Source organism: Bidens hawaiensis, unplaced genomic scaffold, assembly GCF_021521415.1.
Source record: "Bidens hawaiensis isolate Kalapana, Puna unplaced genomic scaffold, B.hawaiensis_p1.1 tig00029045_1, whole genome shotgun sequence".
Taxonomy (NCBI): Eukaryota; Viridiplantae; Streptophyta; class Magnoliopsida; order Asterales; family Asteraceae; genus Bidens; species Bidens hawaiensis.
The window spans coordinates 285,649-300,902 of NW_027494789.1; the positions used below are offsets into that span (position 1 = coordinate 285,649).

At 36.3% G+C, this 15,254-nt stretch overlaps 1 protein-coding gene and 1 pseudogene across 2 annotated transcripts; both read right to left on the reverse strand.

Annotated features, from left to right (window-relative positions):
• Positions 1–1,767: 1,767 nt before the first annotated feature.
• LOC143578170 (uncharacterized) lies at positions 1,768–9,697 on the reverse strand. The gene is made up of 8 exons (XM_077061834.1): positions 9,676–9,697; positions 8,655–8,872; positions 8,431–8,568; positions 8,165–8,243; positions 7,894–7,968; positions 7,736–7,802; positions 1,973–2,029; positions 1,768–1,882 (listed from the first exon to the last, which is right to left on the reverse strand). Exons 2-8 carry the CDS (start codon positions 8,856–8,858, stop codon positions 1,768–1,770), a joined length of 735 nt encoding a protein of 244 aa, XP_076917949.1. The 5' UTR covers positions 8,859–8,872; positions 9,676–9,697.
• Positions 9,698–13,426: 3,729 nt separating this feature from the next.
• LOC143578180 (nuclear/nucleolar GTPase 2-like) lies at positions 13,427–14,882 on the reverse strand (annotated as a pseudogene). The gene is made up of 6 exons (XR_013143218.1): positions 14,781–14,882; positions 14,593–14,698; positions 14,372–14,500; positions 14,149–14,289; positions 13,964–14,064; positions 13,427–13,865 (listed from the first exon to the last, which is right to left on the reverse strand). The product of XR_013143218.1 is annotated as a nuclear/nucleolar GTPase 2-like (transcript).
• Between the last annotated feature and the right edge of the window lie 372 nt (positions 14,883–15,254).

Sequence of the window (15,254 nt, forward strand, 5' to 3'; positions counted from 1 at the left end):
TGAAACATATTCCAACACTTCTTAAGGTGCTTTTATTACCCAATACTTGACATGAAGAACACGAACATCGTGTTTCTGTATCAAATTTTACTTGCCTGGAAGGGTCCTCTGACCCTCCCTGTAATGTGTAGTTAGCCACGTTGAGTGTCCAGAACCCAAAAACAGAAATACGTGCAATTTTCATTTTCGTTTTCGGGTTCTGGACGTTGCTAACAACACCTTACAAGGACCCTGTTAGGCATTACTAGCCGATTTAGCTAGTTTAGCCGACGAGAGGCTGGACCATTATAGACGAGTGGCGGTGCTCGTGGTGTTTTTTTAATCGGATTCCATGGCGGATTCGATGATTATGAAGATGAAGAGGTTCTAAGTAATTAACGTAATGCAAGTGGGAGAAGGGTATTTATATTGTTTTGGTTACCTAAGAGTCTCACCAGTTATCACCCAAATACAGAAGTTGGTAAAAACAATTAATTTTGTTTGTTAGATTTGTTTTCTTTACTGTTTTAGCTTTTTAAAAATTTAGCACGCATCAAGAGTTTATGCTTAACGAAATAGGGAAAAGTTAAAATACAAAATGAGATAAAAATGAGAAGTGTCAGAAGAATTTGTGGCCACACAAAAAACCCCTCAACAAAAATTTCAAAAAATCAATAAAAAAATCATAACTCAAAATATAAATAAAAAATTAAATAAACAAAAATGTTTCCCTCATCATTCTCGTTCCAAAAAATAAAGACACAATGCAGATACAAAAGACACAATGACGAAAATGAACAAAAGACACAAATATAACTAAAAAAGACACAATAAATCGCAAAATATAACACAATGCTGAACAAAATATAACACAGTGTTGACTAATATAACACAATATCAAGAAAAAAGAACGCAATGTCAAGGAAAAAAGACACAATCAGTTACGAAAATAAACACAAAACACAATGATAAACAAAAAGACACAATAGTCTTTTTCACTTAACATTGTGTTTTTTTCGATTTTTTTTTAAGAACGAGGAAGACAGTGGAAACATTTTTGTGTTTTTACTTTTTTTGTTTTTGTATTAAATTTTGAGTTATGATTTTTTATTTATTTATTTTAATTTTTTTTAAGGGTATTTTTGTATGGCTATAAATCATTCTCATTTTTATCTCACTTTGTATAATAACTTGACCCTTCATTTATAATACTAATTAGTACATAAATTACACAAGCACTATCATAAGTTCTGGCTCTTTTAAGTTATTCTTTCAATTTCTTTTTAACTTTGACTTAATGTTTTAAGATTCAAAGTCTTTTGTGATTCAGAGCAAGTTTTAGAAAATTGTGTGCTTTCAGTTCACTATTTCATTTTCATAATTCACTCACATAGAGACCAAAACAAACTTAAGTCAAATTCTACTTTCAGTGGCATGAGATCAAATGTGGTTTGCGATTTCATCCACCCATGTACACGAAATGTAACCGCACGGCTAGACAACTAGAGGAAGTTATATTTCCATAATTCCATTTAGCCCTGTCAGGTTAAATGACTTCCATATCTCGATCGTATACCAAACCCCCGACCCGTCCAAGCTTATAAAAATCCATCTTAATGCAAAGTATTTCCATCCAGCCCTTAAAAACTGAAATATAACAATACGCATGTCAAACTGAATACTTTTGGAATACATAGATTAACAAAAATACTGATTGGTAAACAGAAAAACAAACACCGGCTTTGATACATTTGAAATATTTTTAACGCAACTTTATAATAAGGCTTTTTAGAATCTTTTTGCGGTTGGTAGTACTGTACTAAACTTGGAACTTGAAGCAGCAGACTTTCCAGGTATATGAATTGGTTTCCTTATATGAATCGGTTTCCTTATAGATGGAACACTGCACGATAATAATAAGATTTCTCAACGGTTAGGTCACGATCCATAAAGACGGTTATTGTTTCTACACAGATGTTAACTATAACAATACCTGCGATTGCCATGCACAGCAACTTTCTTCATAGCAGATAGGTTTTGGACCTCTCGACTGTCAAAAAAATCAACCAAAACATACAAAAACTGTCAAATCTTGTAGGGTTGAACTGATAAACCCTGACACGACCCGTATATTTATCATGTCAAACATTAACCCTAACCCAAATTAGAAAAAATAAAAAAGTGTAACCCGAACACGACCTGTCTAAGTTTAATTGTGCCGAGCCGCACCTGAGCTCAACTAGGCTCGAGCTTGGCTCGTTTGACTTATGAGAGCTCTGGCTCGGCTCGTTTAACATACAGCTTTAAATATTTTCTTATATAATTTTATTTTAATTTTTATAGATCACATAATATATATTATTTAGTTATTTTTATCATAATTTTACAAACAGTTATAATTATTATATAATTTTTTATTCAATGTTTTTTTAAAATTTATTTAGATAATAGGCTCAAGCTCGATAAGTGAAGCTCAAGCTCGTTTATGTTCTATATAAAAATTATAATTTAAACATATAACAAATATTATTTAAAACAGTCTTATGTTGAGGTTCGAGCTCGTTTAAGCCCGGCTCAATTCGAGCTTTTAGCTCATAAGCGGTTTGACTCGTTACACACTATGTATATTAGTTGATAGCATTAGTTTAGTATGGGCCTGGCCTGGTTATTATAGTCAGCCCTAATGCTTTGCATTTATCTATATATAGGACCCTTTGTATTCATAATAAGCATAATCACAATTACAATTAAATACAACAGATTACCAAGAGTTTATCTTGGTATCAGAGCCTAGGGTTCTACCTTTTTTGATCATTCCACAATGGCTGATCAACTTACAGCCTTCACAACTGCAGAAAAGACTTCACATAATTAACATAAGTTTGGCTTCACCTTAAACTCTACAAATTATGGTCATTGGAAACTCATGATTCAACCATTCCTTACAACCCACAGCCTTTTCGGCTATGTCGATACGAGTATTCCATGTCCTCCTGCAACCATCACTTCTCCAGCAACTTCTTCTGGAAAAGAAGGAACATCCCCAGTCACCCAAGCCAATCCAAACCATACGATTTGGCTGTGCAATGATGCACATGTCTGAATGTTAATTATCTCTACTCTTTCGGAATCATGCTTTCAACAGTTCAAGGCATCACTTCACGTGACCTTTGGCTCGGTCTTGAACGAGCCTATGCCACACGTACCTCCTCTAGGGAGTTTACCTTGAGAGCCCAACTGTTGAAGATTCAGATGAAAGGAGACGAGACGCCGGCTGCATATCTCGCGAGGGCACAGGAGTATGCAAACGCCCTTGCTAACATTGGACAACCAATGCCAGATAGAGAGATTCTTATGCTTGTTGTTGCAGGTCTTCGAGAGGAATACAATGGTGTCAAACAAACCTTATTTGCTAGAGAGTTTACCACGGTATTCAATGAACTTCCTGGTCTCGCCGACCACGAGTTTTTGATCCAAAAACCCAACATCGAGGTTGCCCCTGCTCAAGCATTCAATGCTGCCACAGCAGCCACTTCACCATCCGTTCGGCTAATACGGTTCAAGCAATCCAGCAGCTTGTTGGCCGTCTAGGGTATCAACTACAACCTGCCCACAGTGCCTCATCGAACCCCAATCCTCAAGCCTTCTACACCAACAGGACCGGGCAATCCAATTACAACCGCAGCCATGGTAATCGTGGTGGCCGTGGTGGCCGTAATAACAACAATCACAACCAGGGGACTAAGACTCGTAATTCAGGTCAGTTCAGTTTGGCATCTAATCCAAATACTGTTTATGGAAGCTGTAACAGGTGTGGGATTGGACACCTTCCTTCTCAATGTCCGCACAGAGATCCGTCTACCTTTAGGACACGACAACCGTCCCCTAATTATGCTGACCACCGCTCACAAGCATCATCTATAAACTGGCTTCCAGACACAGGTTCCAATGGCCATGCAGCACCAAATATGTTAGGCTTTGACTCTGCTAAACCATACTTTGGTGATGATAATCTACATGTTGGTAATGGTAACGCCCTACCCATCCTAAATATAGGTTCCTCCAGAATTTCCTCACCCAATAAAACCTTTTACTTAAACAATATTCTTTATGTTCTTGCTCTTAAACGAAATCTTTCTGTACAAAAATTTTGTCAAGATAATCATGTTTTTTTTTAATTTCATGCCACTTTTTTTTCTATGAAGGACAAGTCTACACACATTACCCTCCTCATGGGTCCAAGTGATGGTGGACTCTATTCAATCACACTTCCACAGCAGCAGCCGATTCCAAAAGGCGCTTTTTCAACAGCCCGTACTACAACCACCACATGGCATCAACGTTTAGGACACCCACATTCCCAGTTATTCAAGACTATGCTTTCTAAATATCATTTACCTGTTTTTGTTAAGACTTTTGATTTTAAGTGTAATCCTTGTTCAGTTGGAAAATCTTCCAAATAAACCTATTACCTTATGATTATAAAAGTTCTTATGTTTTGGATTTAGTTTTTTGTGATGTGTGGGGGCCAGCCCCTGTCACTTCCTTTGATGGCCACAATTATTTTCTATTATGTGTTGGCCATTTCTCAAAGTTCATGTGGTTATTTCCTTTAAAACTTAAATCTGATGTCTTTGCAATTCTTAAACAGTTTGTCACTATGGCTGAACAGCAGTTCTCTGCCAAACTCAAATCGATACAAACTGATTGGGGAGGGGAGGTCCGAAACCTTTCCTCTTTCTTCACTTCAATTGGCATTATTCACCGTCTGTCCTGTCCCCACACTAGCGAACAGAACGGTACAGTTGAACGCCGTCATCGACATGTCGTTGAAACTGGGCTCACACTCATGTCACAGGCTCATGTTCCCAACGTTTCTGGCATTATGCTTTTGAAACCGCTGTTTACTTGATCAATCGCATGCCTTCTCGCACACACTCCACCATATCCCCTTTTGAACACTTGTTCAAACGCACACCTGATTTCTCCTTCCTACGGGTCTTCGGGTGTCGGTGCTTTCCTCATCTTCGTCCCTATAATACTCATAAGATGGATTTCCGTTCTACACCATGCATTTTCCTTGGTTACAGCACATCTCATCATAGTTATCGTTGTTTTGACCCTGTCAACGAACGCATTTATGTTGCCAGACATGTTCGGTTCCATGAAAACACGTTTCCTTTTCTTGCTCCGTCTCCTTCCAAACCCATCAATTCTACAACACCTATTAACCCATATGTTTCCTCTTATCCAACCGGTGCCATCCCGTTCTCTGAAACATCCCAAGCTCGAACCAACCCTTCAGACCCAGACCAAGATACACCATCTCCTCCTCCTCCACCACCACCACCACAGACCTCACACTCATCCCCACCAATCCAACCCACACCGTCACAACCAGCCCACATTCTATCTTCCTCACAAGCCCAGCCTACCACTACCCAGCCTACTACCTACTCCCGTCGGTCCTCAACCCAACCAGCTCCTTCGGTCCCAGCTTTTGTCCGCTACTCTACCACCTCCGACCCATCCACTACTTCACAATCTACCCAATCCACACATTCCACTAGCACCACTTCTGCTACCTCCCATACCGCACCACCACCACCACATACACGTCCACCAAACCTAAGACCTAACCCCAAACAGAACAACCCTTACAATCCAGCCTCCTTTCACACCTCCACCACCCCACCTGATATTGAACCTACCTCGTTTGCCATTGCCAACAAAGAATCTCGCTGGCGCAAGGCTATGGCAGAAGAATACTCTACACTTATTCGTAATGGTACATGGTCTTTAGTCCCTCGTGCCCCTGATACTAATATTGTTGACAGTAAATGGGTATATAAAGTCAAAAGGATCAATATGGGGCATTTAAGCGCTACAAGGCACGATTGGTTGCAAAAGGTTTTCATCAGTAGCCAGGCATAGATTACACTGACACTTTTAGTCCAGTGGTGAAATCCACCACCGTCAGAGTTGTTCTTTCAATGGTTGTCACTAATCGATGGTCCCTACGGCAGCTTGATATTCAAAACGCCTTTTTACATGGGGATCTCAAGGAAACTGTTTATTTGAAACAACCACAAGGGTTTGTTGACCCCCAGAGGCCGAACCATGTGTGTCTCCTGCATAAGTCTTTATATGGTCTCAAGCAAGCTCCCCGAGCGTGGTTTGAACGGCTATTGTCTGCCTGAACTACTCTCAGATTTCAGGGATCCAAAACAGACCCCTCCTTATTTATATATCCTAATAATGGGACACTTATGTATATGCTTGTGTACTTTGATGACATCATTCTGACAGGGGATAACAACCAAGCTATTGATCACATTGTGTGGTGCCTCAAGTCAGTCATTCATTTGCACTTCAAGACATGGGGTCGTTTTCTTATTTTCTGGGTATTGAAGTGGTTCGTACCGGGTCTGATGTCATTCTTTCCCAAAAGAAATATATCTCTGAACTGTTGGACCGAGCTAAATTGTCACAGTCTAAACCGGTACCCTCTCCTTGTATTGCCAGTGCAAAGCTTTCTCTTGGTGACAGTTCTCCTTTTGCCGATCCAGTTAAATATAGACAAATGGTTGGAGCATTACAGTATGTTACACTCTCCCGTCCTGACATTACCTTTGCAGTCAACAAGGTTTGTCAGTTCATGCATTCCCCTACTGAAAATCACTGGTCTACTATCAAACGTATCTTACGATATCTCCACGGAACTGCTACACATGGACTCTTGATCTCTAGCAAATCCTCTCCTGTCCTACATGGTGTACTACATGCCTACACCGATGCACACAACTTAACAGCCTTCTCTGATGCAGACTTGGCTGGATGCCCAGATGATCGTCGATCCACGGGGGGTATGCTATTATCTAGGATCGAATCTTGTTTCATGGTCAGCCAGAAAACAAAAGACTGTATCTCGGTCATCTACTGAGTCTGAATACAAGGCCTTGATTGATACAGTTTCCGAATTGACTTGGCTTGAAGCGTTGTTGAATGAACTTCGTGTTCCTATGCCGATACCTCCTATCTTATGGTGCGACAATCTAGGAGCCACATACCTATCTGCTAATCCAGTGTTCCATGCCAGAAGAAAAGCATGTGGAAGTAGACTTTCATTTTGTTCGTGAGAAGGTTGCTCAAAGAAAACTAGCTGTTCAGTTTATCTCTACTCATGATCAGATTGCCGACGTGTTCACGAAGCCGCTGCCATCAAACCGTTTTCTCCTTTTGAAGTCCAAGCTGAAAGTCGGTCCCCGGCCTTAGCTTGAGGGGGAGTATTAGTTGATAGCATTAGTTTAGTATGGGCCTGACCTGGTTATTATAGCCAGCCCTAATGCTTTGCATTTATCTATATATAGGACCCTTTGTATTCATAATAAACATAATCACAATTACAACTAAATACAACAGATTACCAAGAATTTATCTATGTATAACCCACTTATCTATACGAGTCTGTTGACGGTTATAAATGGATTAAATGGGTCGTAAACAGGTTGGTTGGTTGGTTGGTTGGTTGACCTTGTAAAATATTTTGTGCTCTTATTCAAATCTTAAATGGCTTGGCGGGTCAACATGTTTAACCAAGCGGGTAAGACATGTCAACATGTTCATTAAACAGGTTATAAATGACAACCCCATACCTAATTATTTCCATGACCCCTGATAAAAACTTTATGATAACACAAAAAATAATTCTGAAAATGAACAATGATATATTATTTCAATGGTGGGCAACAAGTACCTCTTAAGGAATTCTTGTTTGGCTTTCTTCATTATTCCACTCTTTGTATTACTGCAGCTCCCGGGCCCTACAGAAGCCGCATCACCAAATGTCATAAAGCTCATAATATTTGATAATATTAATATTGACCATTGAAAGTTGCAACTTTTATAAGGTACCTCCATAAAAACTCCTTTTATAGCTGATGGACGGAGGCACTTTGGTGCACAACTGAACTTGCCGACTTTGCTTCTCTGTCATAACATAAGAACGGTTAACTTAAAATAATAATATATACAGAAATACAGCATAAATTACCCAACAGGTGTGAAGATATCAACATCATCAATTGCAACTTAAAGCTAACTAAACAAAAGTCAGCAGTGCAAGAAACAAATCAAGTAAACATAAGGCAAAAAGGTCACCAAGCATAATAAATGAATAACTTACTAGCATCTTCTTTTTTATACAGTTGCTTTATTCGCTCAAATGATTTTTGTTGGGCCTCCTCCACATCCTTTAGCTTTGCCTACAGATTGAGCAACCTATATATTAGCATATTACATAAATTTTCAAACTGTTTAAATCTTCTAAAAAGTTATCATTTTCTGGATACTAACAAAATGTAAATAGCATTTAAGCAACTATATTGTGATACACAAACAGAATAAAAAATGAGTCACAAAAACTTTTGATGGGAAAGAAAATATTAGTACCTCATACAATTGTCTCCATTTAAACGAAACTCTCTTTTCTTTCATTCTTTCAACTACAATGTTGGTGCTTTTAGCACCAAACTGTTTTGTGTAAAAGTTCTTCCATAGCTTATCAGTAATCGGGCTTAAATCTCGGCCCTGCACAACATACAATACTTGAAATATCTCAAATTTAAACTAGATCTTTGTTCGAAAACAAAACAATGTTAAAAGGCATTAACTACCTCGGTTGAATCCTCAATATGCATAAGCTGTTCCTCAGTACAATGCGGTAAAAACCGTTCTAAAAGATGCGCGTCCGTCTCTCCCACATCACCTAAATACCTAACATTATCTATAGCTTTTTGAACACAAAGATCAACCAAAGTAGGGATTCTTCTCGCTGGCTTTGCACCCCATTCTCCCACCATTGGGTCAGTTGATCTCATTTTCCAGTACAGCCCTGAAGTAAGCAGTAAAAAGTTCTTTCAAAACATAACGGTCATTCAAATTGATCAACAAAGCCGCAGTTCTGGATACTAAACCAACTTAACAATACTTTACCTCAAATCTGTCTAAAACCTTAAATGTTGCATTTAGTTTGATATTTTTCTTTCTGAACGCATTTAGTTTGAGATCTAATGGTGAAGTCATTATAGTGATGTATAAAATTTAAGTGATTGTGCCTGACATGACAACAATTCAAACATCAGCCCTAATTTTATGCTCCCAAGTATCTTTAATTTATTAAAATTCTTATACCATCACCAATTATGTATTTTTCACATATTATTATGTTATAACATACTAAATTTGGACAATGTATAGTTATAATTAAAAAGTTATTTCAAAACATAATCAATATCCTTACATTCATTCAAACTGATCAACAAATTTGAAGCTGCAGTTGTGAATACCAAGCCAAATTAAATCAATGTAGGAATAGTAAATAGCCTATTTGATTTAAATAAAAAAATGCCCGTATCTGAAAATCTGTGTAAAACCTAAACTGTTGCACTAAAACTTGAGTGATTGTGCCTGACATAACAAGCATCTGCCCTAATTTAATGCTCCAAGCCTAATTCAATAAAATCATTACACTATCAATCACAATTTTATGGTCAATTAACTTATTATTAACATATTAGGTCAAAAGCACGTTGACTTCGGATATTCATCGTAAAAACCCTAACAATTCAGATTAATTGGCCGATACTCAAACATAACAACAACCAGATAATATCAATTACGAATGAATTAGACTACCTTAAGCTGTAAGCGGCGTCGGAGATTACGATCGGAGATGAATCGAGATCGGAATCAAACGATCGGAGAAAGATATTATTTATTATTTTCCGGCCGGTTAGTTTACGGCGGGTAGGTCTTGAGGGTAGTTTCGGTATTTATTTTCCTATTTTAGTTGGTTTTCTTGCGATGAATGATGTATTGAACCCGACAAGGTAAAGATTCGACCCGTTTTTTAATTTTAGATGAAGATTCGAATTTGAAGATAATAGGAATTAGGTTAGATCCCGTGTTTCACACACGGGTATAAAATTTTAGGAGATGAATCAAATACAAATAAAAAATTTATACTAAACATATAAACTTAACAAAACCACCACACCACATCTCCATCTTCTTTATCATTCAACCACCAGACCCCATCTCCATCTTCTTCCTCATCCACCACAAAATCACCGGACTCCAATCACTCCACCGCCAACCTCCGCCACCTTTCCTTCAACCAAGTCTCCGTTGCCTCACAATTCCCCACGGCAGCACCGGCCTTCTCAATTCCCCACGGTAACACCTTCTCAATTCTCCACCACGGAACCACCTCCGCCTAATTCAATTGATCCTCTAGCCACCACGCCTCCACCTCAAACTCCCAACCGTCAAAACGATTATCAATTTCGTCACCGTCCGCATCCGTCAGATTCCATCCACCGGACCTCGTCGATCGTCGTTTCTTATTGTCGCTGTTCATTCCTAGGTTACAATTTTGTGAATCAAATGAATCTTTTGCGAATATTGATTGCTTAATTGAAACCTGCAAATCGATTTTACATACATCAATTGAAGCTAATTGATATTTCCAATCGAAGAAAATTGCCATGGATATTTGAGGAAGATGAAGAAGCATATTCAATAATTACCCTACCTACAATATAATTACTCTATTTGAAACACATAGTGTAATTTGAGGAGGAAGAAGCAGATACTACAATTACTCTACTTACAAAATAATTACTCTAGTTGAAACTAGTATAATTTGAGGAGGAATAAATATATACTACAATTACTTCACTTACAAAATAATTACTCTAGTTGAAACAGGTAGTATAATTTGAGGAGAAAGAAGCATATACTACAATTACTCTACTTACAAAATAATTACTCTAGTTGAAATAAGTAGTATAATTTGGTATAATAGTGTAGAGTAATTATCTGTGTTAGTAGTGTAATTACGTTTATGAGTAGTGTAATTATTAGTACACTATTTTATTTTTGTAGCATAATTACTCTACTTGATAACTGTAATTACACTATGTTATTTGTATGTTTAGTATGTTAATTTAATTTGTATAATAACCTTCCCCTAAAACCTTATATATATATATATATATGTATGTATGTATGTATGTATGTGCTATACATTTTAATGAATTGTAAATGACAGATAATCTAACATTATTAATATAAGGTATCACATTGTTGTTTTAATTAAAAAAATCTAACATACAAAGAAAAACAGAGATAAATAACAATTTAAAACATATTTCTAACTTATATCATGAAATAAAAAAAGACATTAATTAAAACTTTATCATGTACTGAAATCATATGTTGTAAGCTATGAATCGTAAACATGTAGATGCTGTAACATAAGTTGTTTGCTATAAAAACTATTTTTATTGAAATTATAAAACATACAAGTACACAACATAAAGAATACTACAAATATGAATATAATAATGAGATATAACAATTATAATTTTGATTAAACCGTTTAAGCAACAATAAAATCCAAACTTCATGACTTAAACCACCATTTCAATCCAAATATCCATATATCCAGTCCAAACGTTCATAAATAATTTCCCAAAATCAAAAAAAAAAAAAATAATAAAGTCTCAAAATTTTAGAAAATAACAATGAAGACAATTAATTGCCTTTGTTACTCAATAAATGGTGATTATCACCATTTATTTTGAAACATTCTCCAACTTATGAGTTAATGTTTAAAATTAAATTGTTTATTAGGTGGATAATTTATTTATAGAAATTGTATACTTGGCATCATATATGGATGACCTAGTTAAATGACATGTGAAAAAGATATGTTGCTTTAATAGTATAGTAAGATAAGATAAGATAAGATAGGTTAATTTGTTTGTGTTGATTATTTGAATTTCTTTAGGTGAGGATTATTTTTTCGTTTTTGTTTATTAAATTGAGTTTGGATTATGAGAGTATGATTTGTTTAAAGTTGGTATAAAAATATGGTCATGGAATTGTTTTATTTGTGCCTAGTTTTTGAGTTTAATGGAAATGAGATGACATAGGTTAGTCTTTCAAAATATATGTGTTTATATTCTTCATTCAATCGTATTGTATTGTACTTGTTCGTTTAAGTATATATTGCAAATTTTGTATGTTGAAAGTTTTAGATTCTCTAACTTTGACAATTATACCTATGGGCATTTTTATTCAATATGGTCTTCCAAGTTCTAACCAACAGGAGATAAGAGTATGGCTTCGGCTTGAGCGAAATGAAGAAGATCTAATAAGACAAAAGAGTTATCGATTCTAAGACTTGATTTGATTACTCGCAAGCTACGATGGATTAAGTAAGTTAGTCGTGGTGTTATGTCAATAATTTGACATTCGCATATAAGCCTCCAGATTTATAGTTTTAGATGAGAGCGTTATTGTCTTATCAAAATACGTAATGGATGGACCATAATACACCATATATCCAATAGTGTCTAGACTTTTAATAGGTTAAAACATAACACCTCTATAATTATACGGTAGCAACATCAAAGTGTATCAAATACAAACAACATTATGAACCTTAAAACTCTAAAAAGAATCACCTTAGGGGGTGTTTGGTACAGAGAATGGAATTGTAGAGAAATGAAATAGAGAAATGGAATTGCAGAGAAAGGGAATTGGTCTGGAGAATGAGAATTGACTGTTCTGTTTGGTAGTACAGAGATTTCAGTAGAAAAATATAGCTGAGAATCATTTCTCTTGTTTGGTACATAGGAAATAAACAGAGAATTATATCAACTTTATCATTAGCACAAGTATTTTTTTCATAACAAATATTTATTAAAAAATAAAAAACATATAAAAAGATGCATAAATTCCAACCAAAATATGCATTGATTAATATACCAATTACCTTCTTTCATTTTCTCCACAGCAGCAAGCAGTGGTTTGCGGTTCACTTTCTTTAACCACTGTCACGCAGAAGAGCATATTAACTATTATGTCATGAAGATGCTTTCATTTGAGGATAGTGGAGCTTTTAATATAGCGAGACAACGTTGTCATACATTTATTCTATGTTTATTCTATATGTTTTTTATGGGTGAGGCTAGAAGGAACCAACTTTATTATTACCAGGACAAGCAAGGACGAACGCTCATTTACAAGGGAATCATCACGCCCATTTGCATAGAAATACTCAACTTTAAACACCCGTATACAAGTGAAACAACTTATGTGACAGGAAAAACATGTACATTAAACGCCTGTATAGCACAGTCCCTTAATTCCACAAATCCTTCTATAATAATAATTTATAATCAAACTATTCAGGAGCATTTGTTTGTTACAGTTCAATTGAATATAAACTTGTTCTAACACATAAAACAAAATTTTAGTCAAGTATCACTCTCAAAGGTGCATAAATTGGTTACAACAGCCAGTGCATAAATAGCCCAAAAAGTAAAACAGATCATTAAAACCAGATAAAATTACCAAAAAAACCTATGCAAGAAAACCGAAACCTATGATCAAACTTCATTTGCAGCATCCCCCTTTAGCTCATTCTCAGTAAACAGATCCTCTTGAAAAGGAACATCTTTTAGCTGCTGTGAGGAAACAATGTCTTCAATGCTTCTTTTTGCTGCTAAATCTTTGTCCTCGTCAACCACCACATCTTCCTTCGCCACATCAGCTTCTTCTGGTCCGTCTTGCTTTGGAGGTGGAACAAAAAAGGGTATCTTACCCCTCTGCCAATCATGTAAAACCATTTTTGCTGCAGCCATCAAATCAGGTTCACCTCCCTGTATATTCAAACATAAAACATATATCACAATATTGAATAAAGCAAATTACTTTCACATGTTTAACCCATTGGAGAATAGAGAGAAAAAGTTACCCTTAGAAGTTTGCCTGTTAATTTGCATAACTGAACCAGAAAGTCATTCTCATCTTCCCTGTGACATAAAATCAGATAAAATTTAAATTGAATTTGCAATTCTAAAAATACTAATACTTCTTTATGAGACAAATATATCAGAAAAATAAGGCATACCACTATTTTATCTTGTATGCTCTTTCAAGGTGTTCTTTCTTGACACGGTTCAACACTTCACCAATGTGTTCTGTGGCATCATGCAAATTCGTGACTCGAACCTGCAAATATAACACACTAAGCATAAGCAAAATCTTTGAAATGAAAGTGAATTGTTATTATGATAAAAGTTAAAATTCACATACCACGCCCTTTAAAACAATATCAGTTTCTGTATCACTGCTTCCATAAACAACACCAGGACAATCGATCAAGAATATCTTTTTTGTAAGTGTTATATATTGCCAAACTTTCGTCTCTCCAGGAATTGGAGCAACCTTACAGACCTTCATAAAAGAAAACAAAAAAATATAATCAAGTTCGGTTAAGACCTCCACATGCTTAGAAAAAAAGAAATAATGAACTTACATTTTTCGTACGCAACGTGTTAATTACTGACGACTTTCCAACATTTGGGTACCCAACAAATCCAACCGATATAGCTTGCTTGTCACTTTTTAAGCGTGAAAATTGTCTCAACACCGATAGAAGGGAATTCTGTAAGCAATTTAACAAAAGATCATCAAACAGAAACTAAAATGGCAAAAATCATGCATATACATATGAGTAACTAATAACAATTAGCATACCTTGCCATAAGACTTAGTAATGCTGGCATGAAACGCTGAGAGTAGGATATTCTTTAGACAGTACCCTAAGCCATCCTTTTGTGACCCATGGTGGGGTCAAATCACACTGCACAAATGCGAGTAAAAAATTTAATGATCATGGTTACCTTGTTAAAAAGACCTTAGTTACAGAAATAGATCACAGTTACCTTGTTTAACAGTAAAATCATGTGTTTGTGTTTGCAATGCTCTTTTAAATGCTTCTCAAGATGATAACATCTAGTACCTTGAGGATCCCTAGCATCCAACACCTGTAATCAGAAACATGTGTACCACTTATCAATTCATTCCCTCAAACAGCAAACAAGACCCACAGCCGTCAGTCACGGGGCTTTACATCAGAAACCCTAACCAGGCCACCACACCACCGTCACCTAGGGTTCAGAAATTGAACCCGACAACAGTAGGCAAACGGGGGCGACAAGCGACCATCACATCGCACATAGAGGGAGAGAAAAAGAGCATTTCTGATTATGATTAAGGTTTTTGTGGGAAAGCGGTGGGTACACACAGATGGAAGAAAAACCAACTTGATACAGCAAGCACAGACAAACTACACAGAACTCAACATCTCAAAACCCAGTTCGTACGATTAATAATAATAAAGTGAAAAGGAAGCTGAT

Bases quoted from the DNA above. Each gene is read 5' to 3' on its own strand.
- LOC143578170 (XM_077061834.1), bottom strand. From the start codon at position 8,858: ATGAGATCAACTGACCCAATGGTGGGAGAATGGGGTGCAAAGCCAGCG. The intron at 7,969-8,164 runs GTAAGTTATTCA...ATGTTATGACAG, and splicing joins GTATAAAAAAGAAGATGCTA to AGAAGCAAAGTCGGCAAGTT. The intron at 1,883-1,972 runs GTATTGTTATAG...ATTATCGTGCAG, and splicing joins GCTGTGCATGGCAATCGCAG to TGTTCCATCTATAAGGAAAC.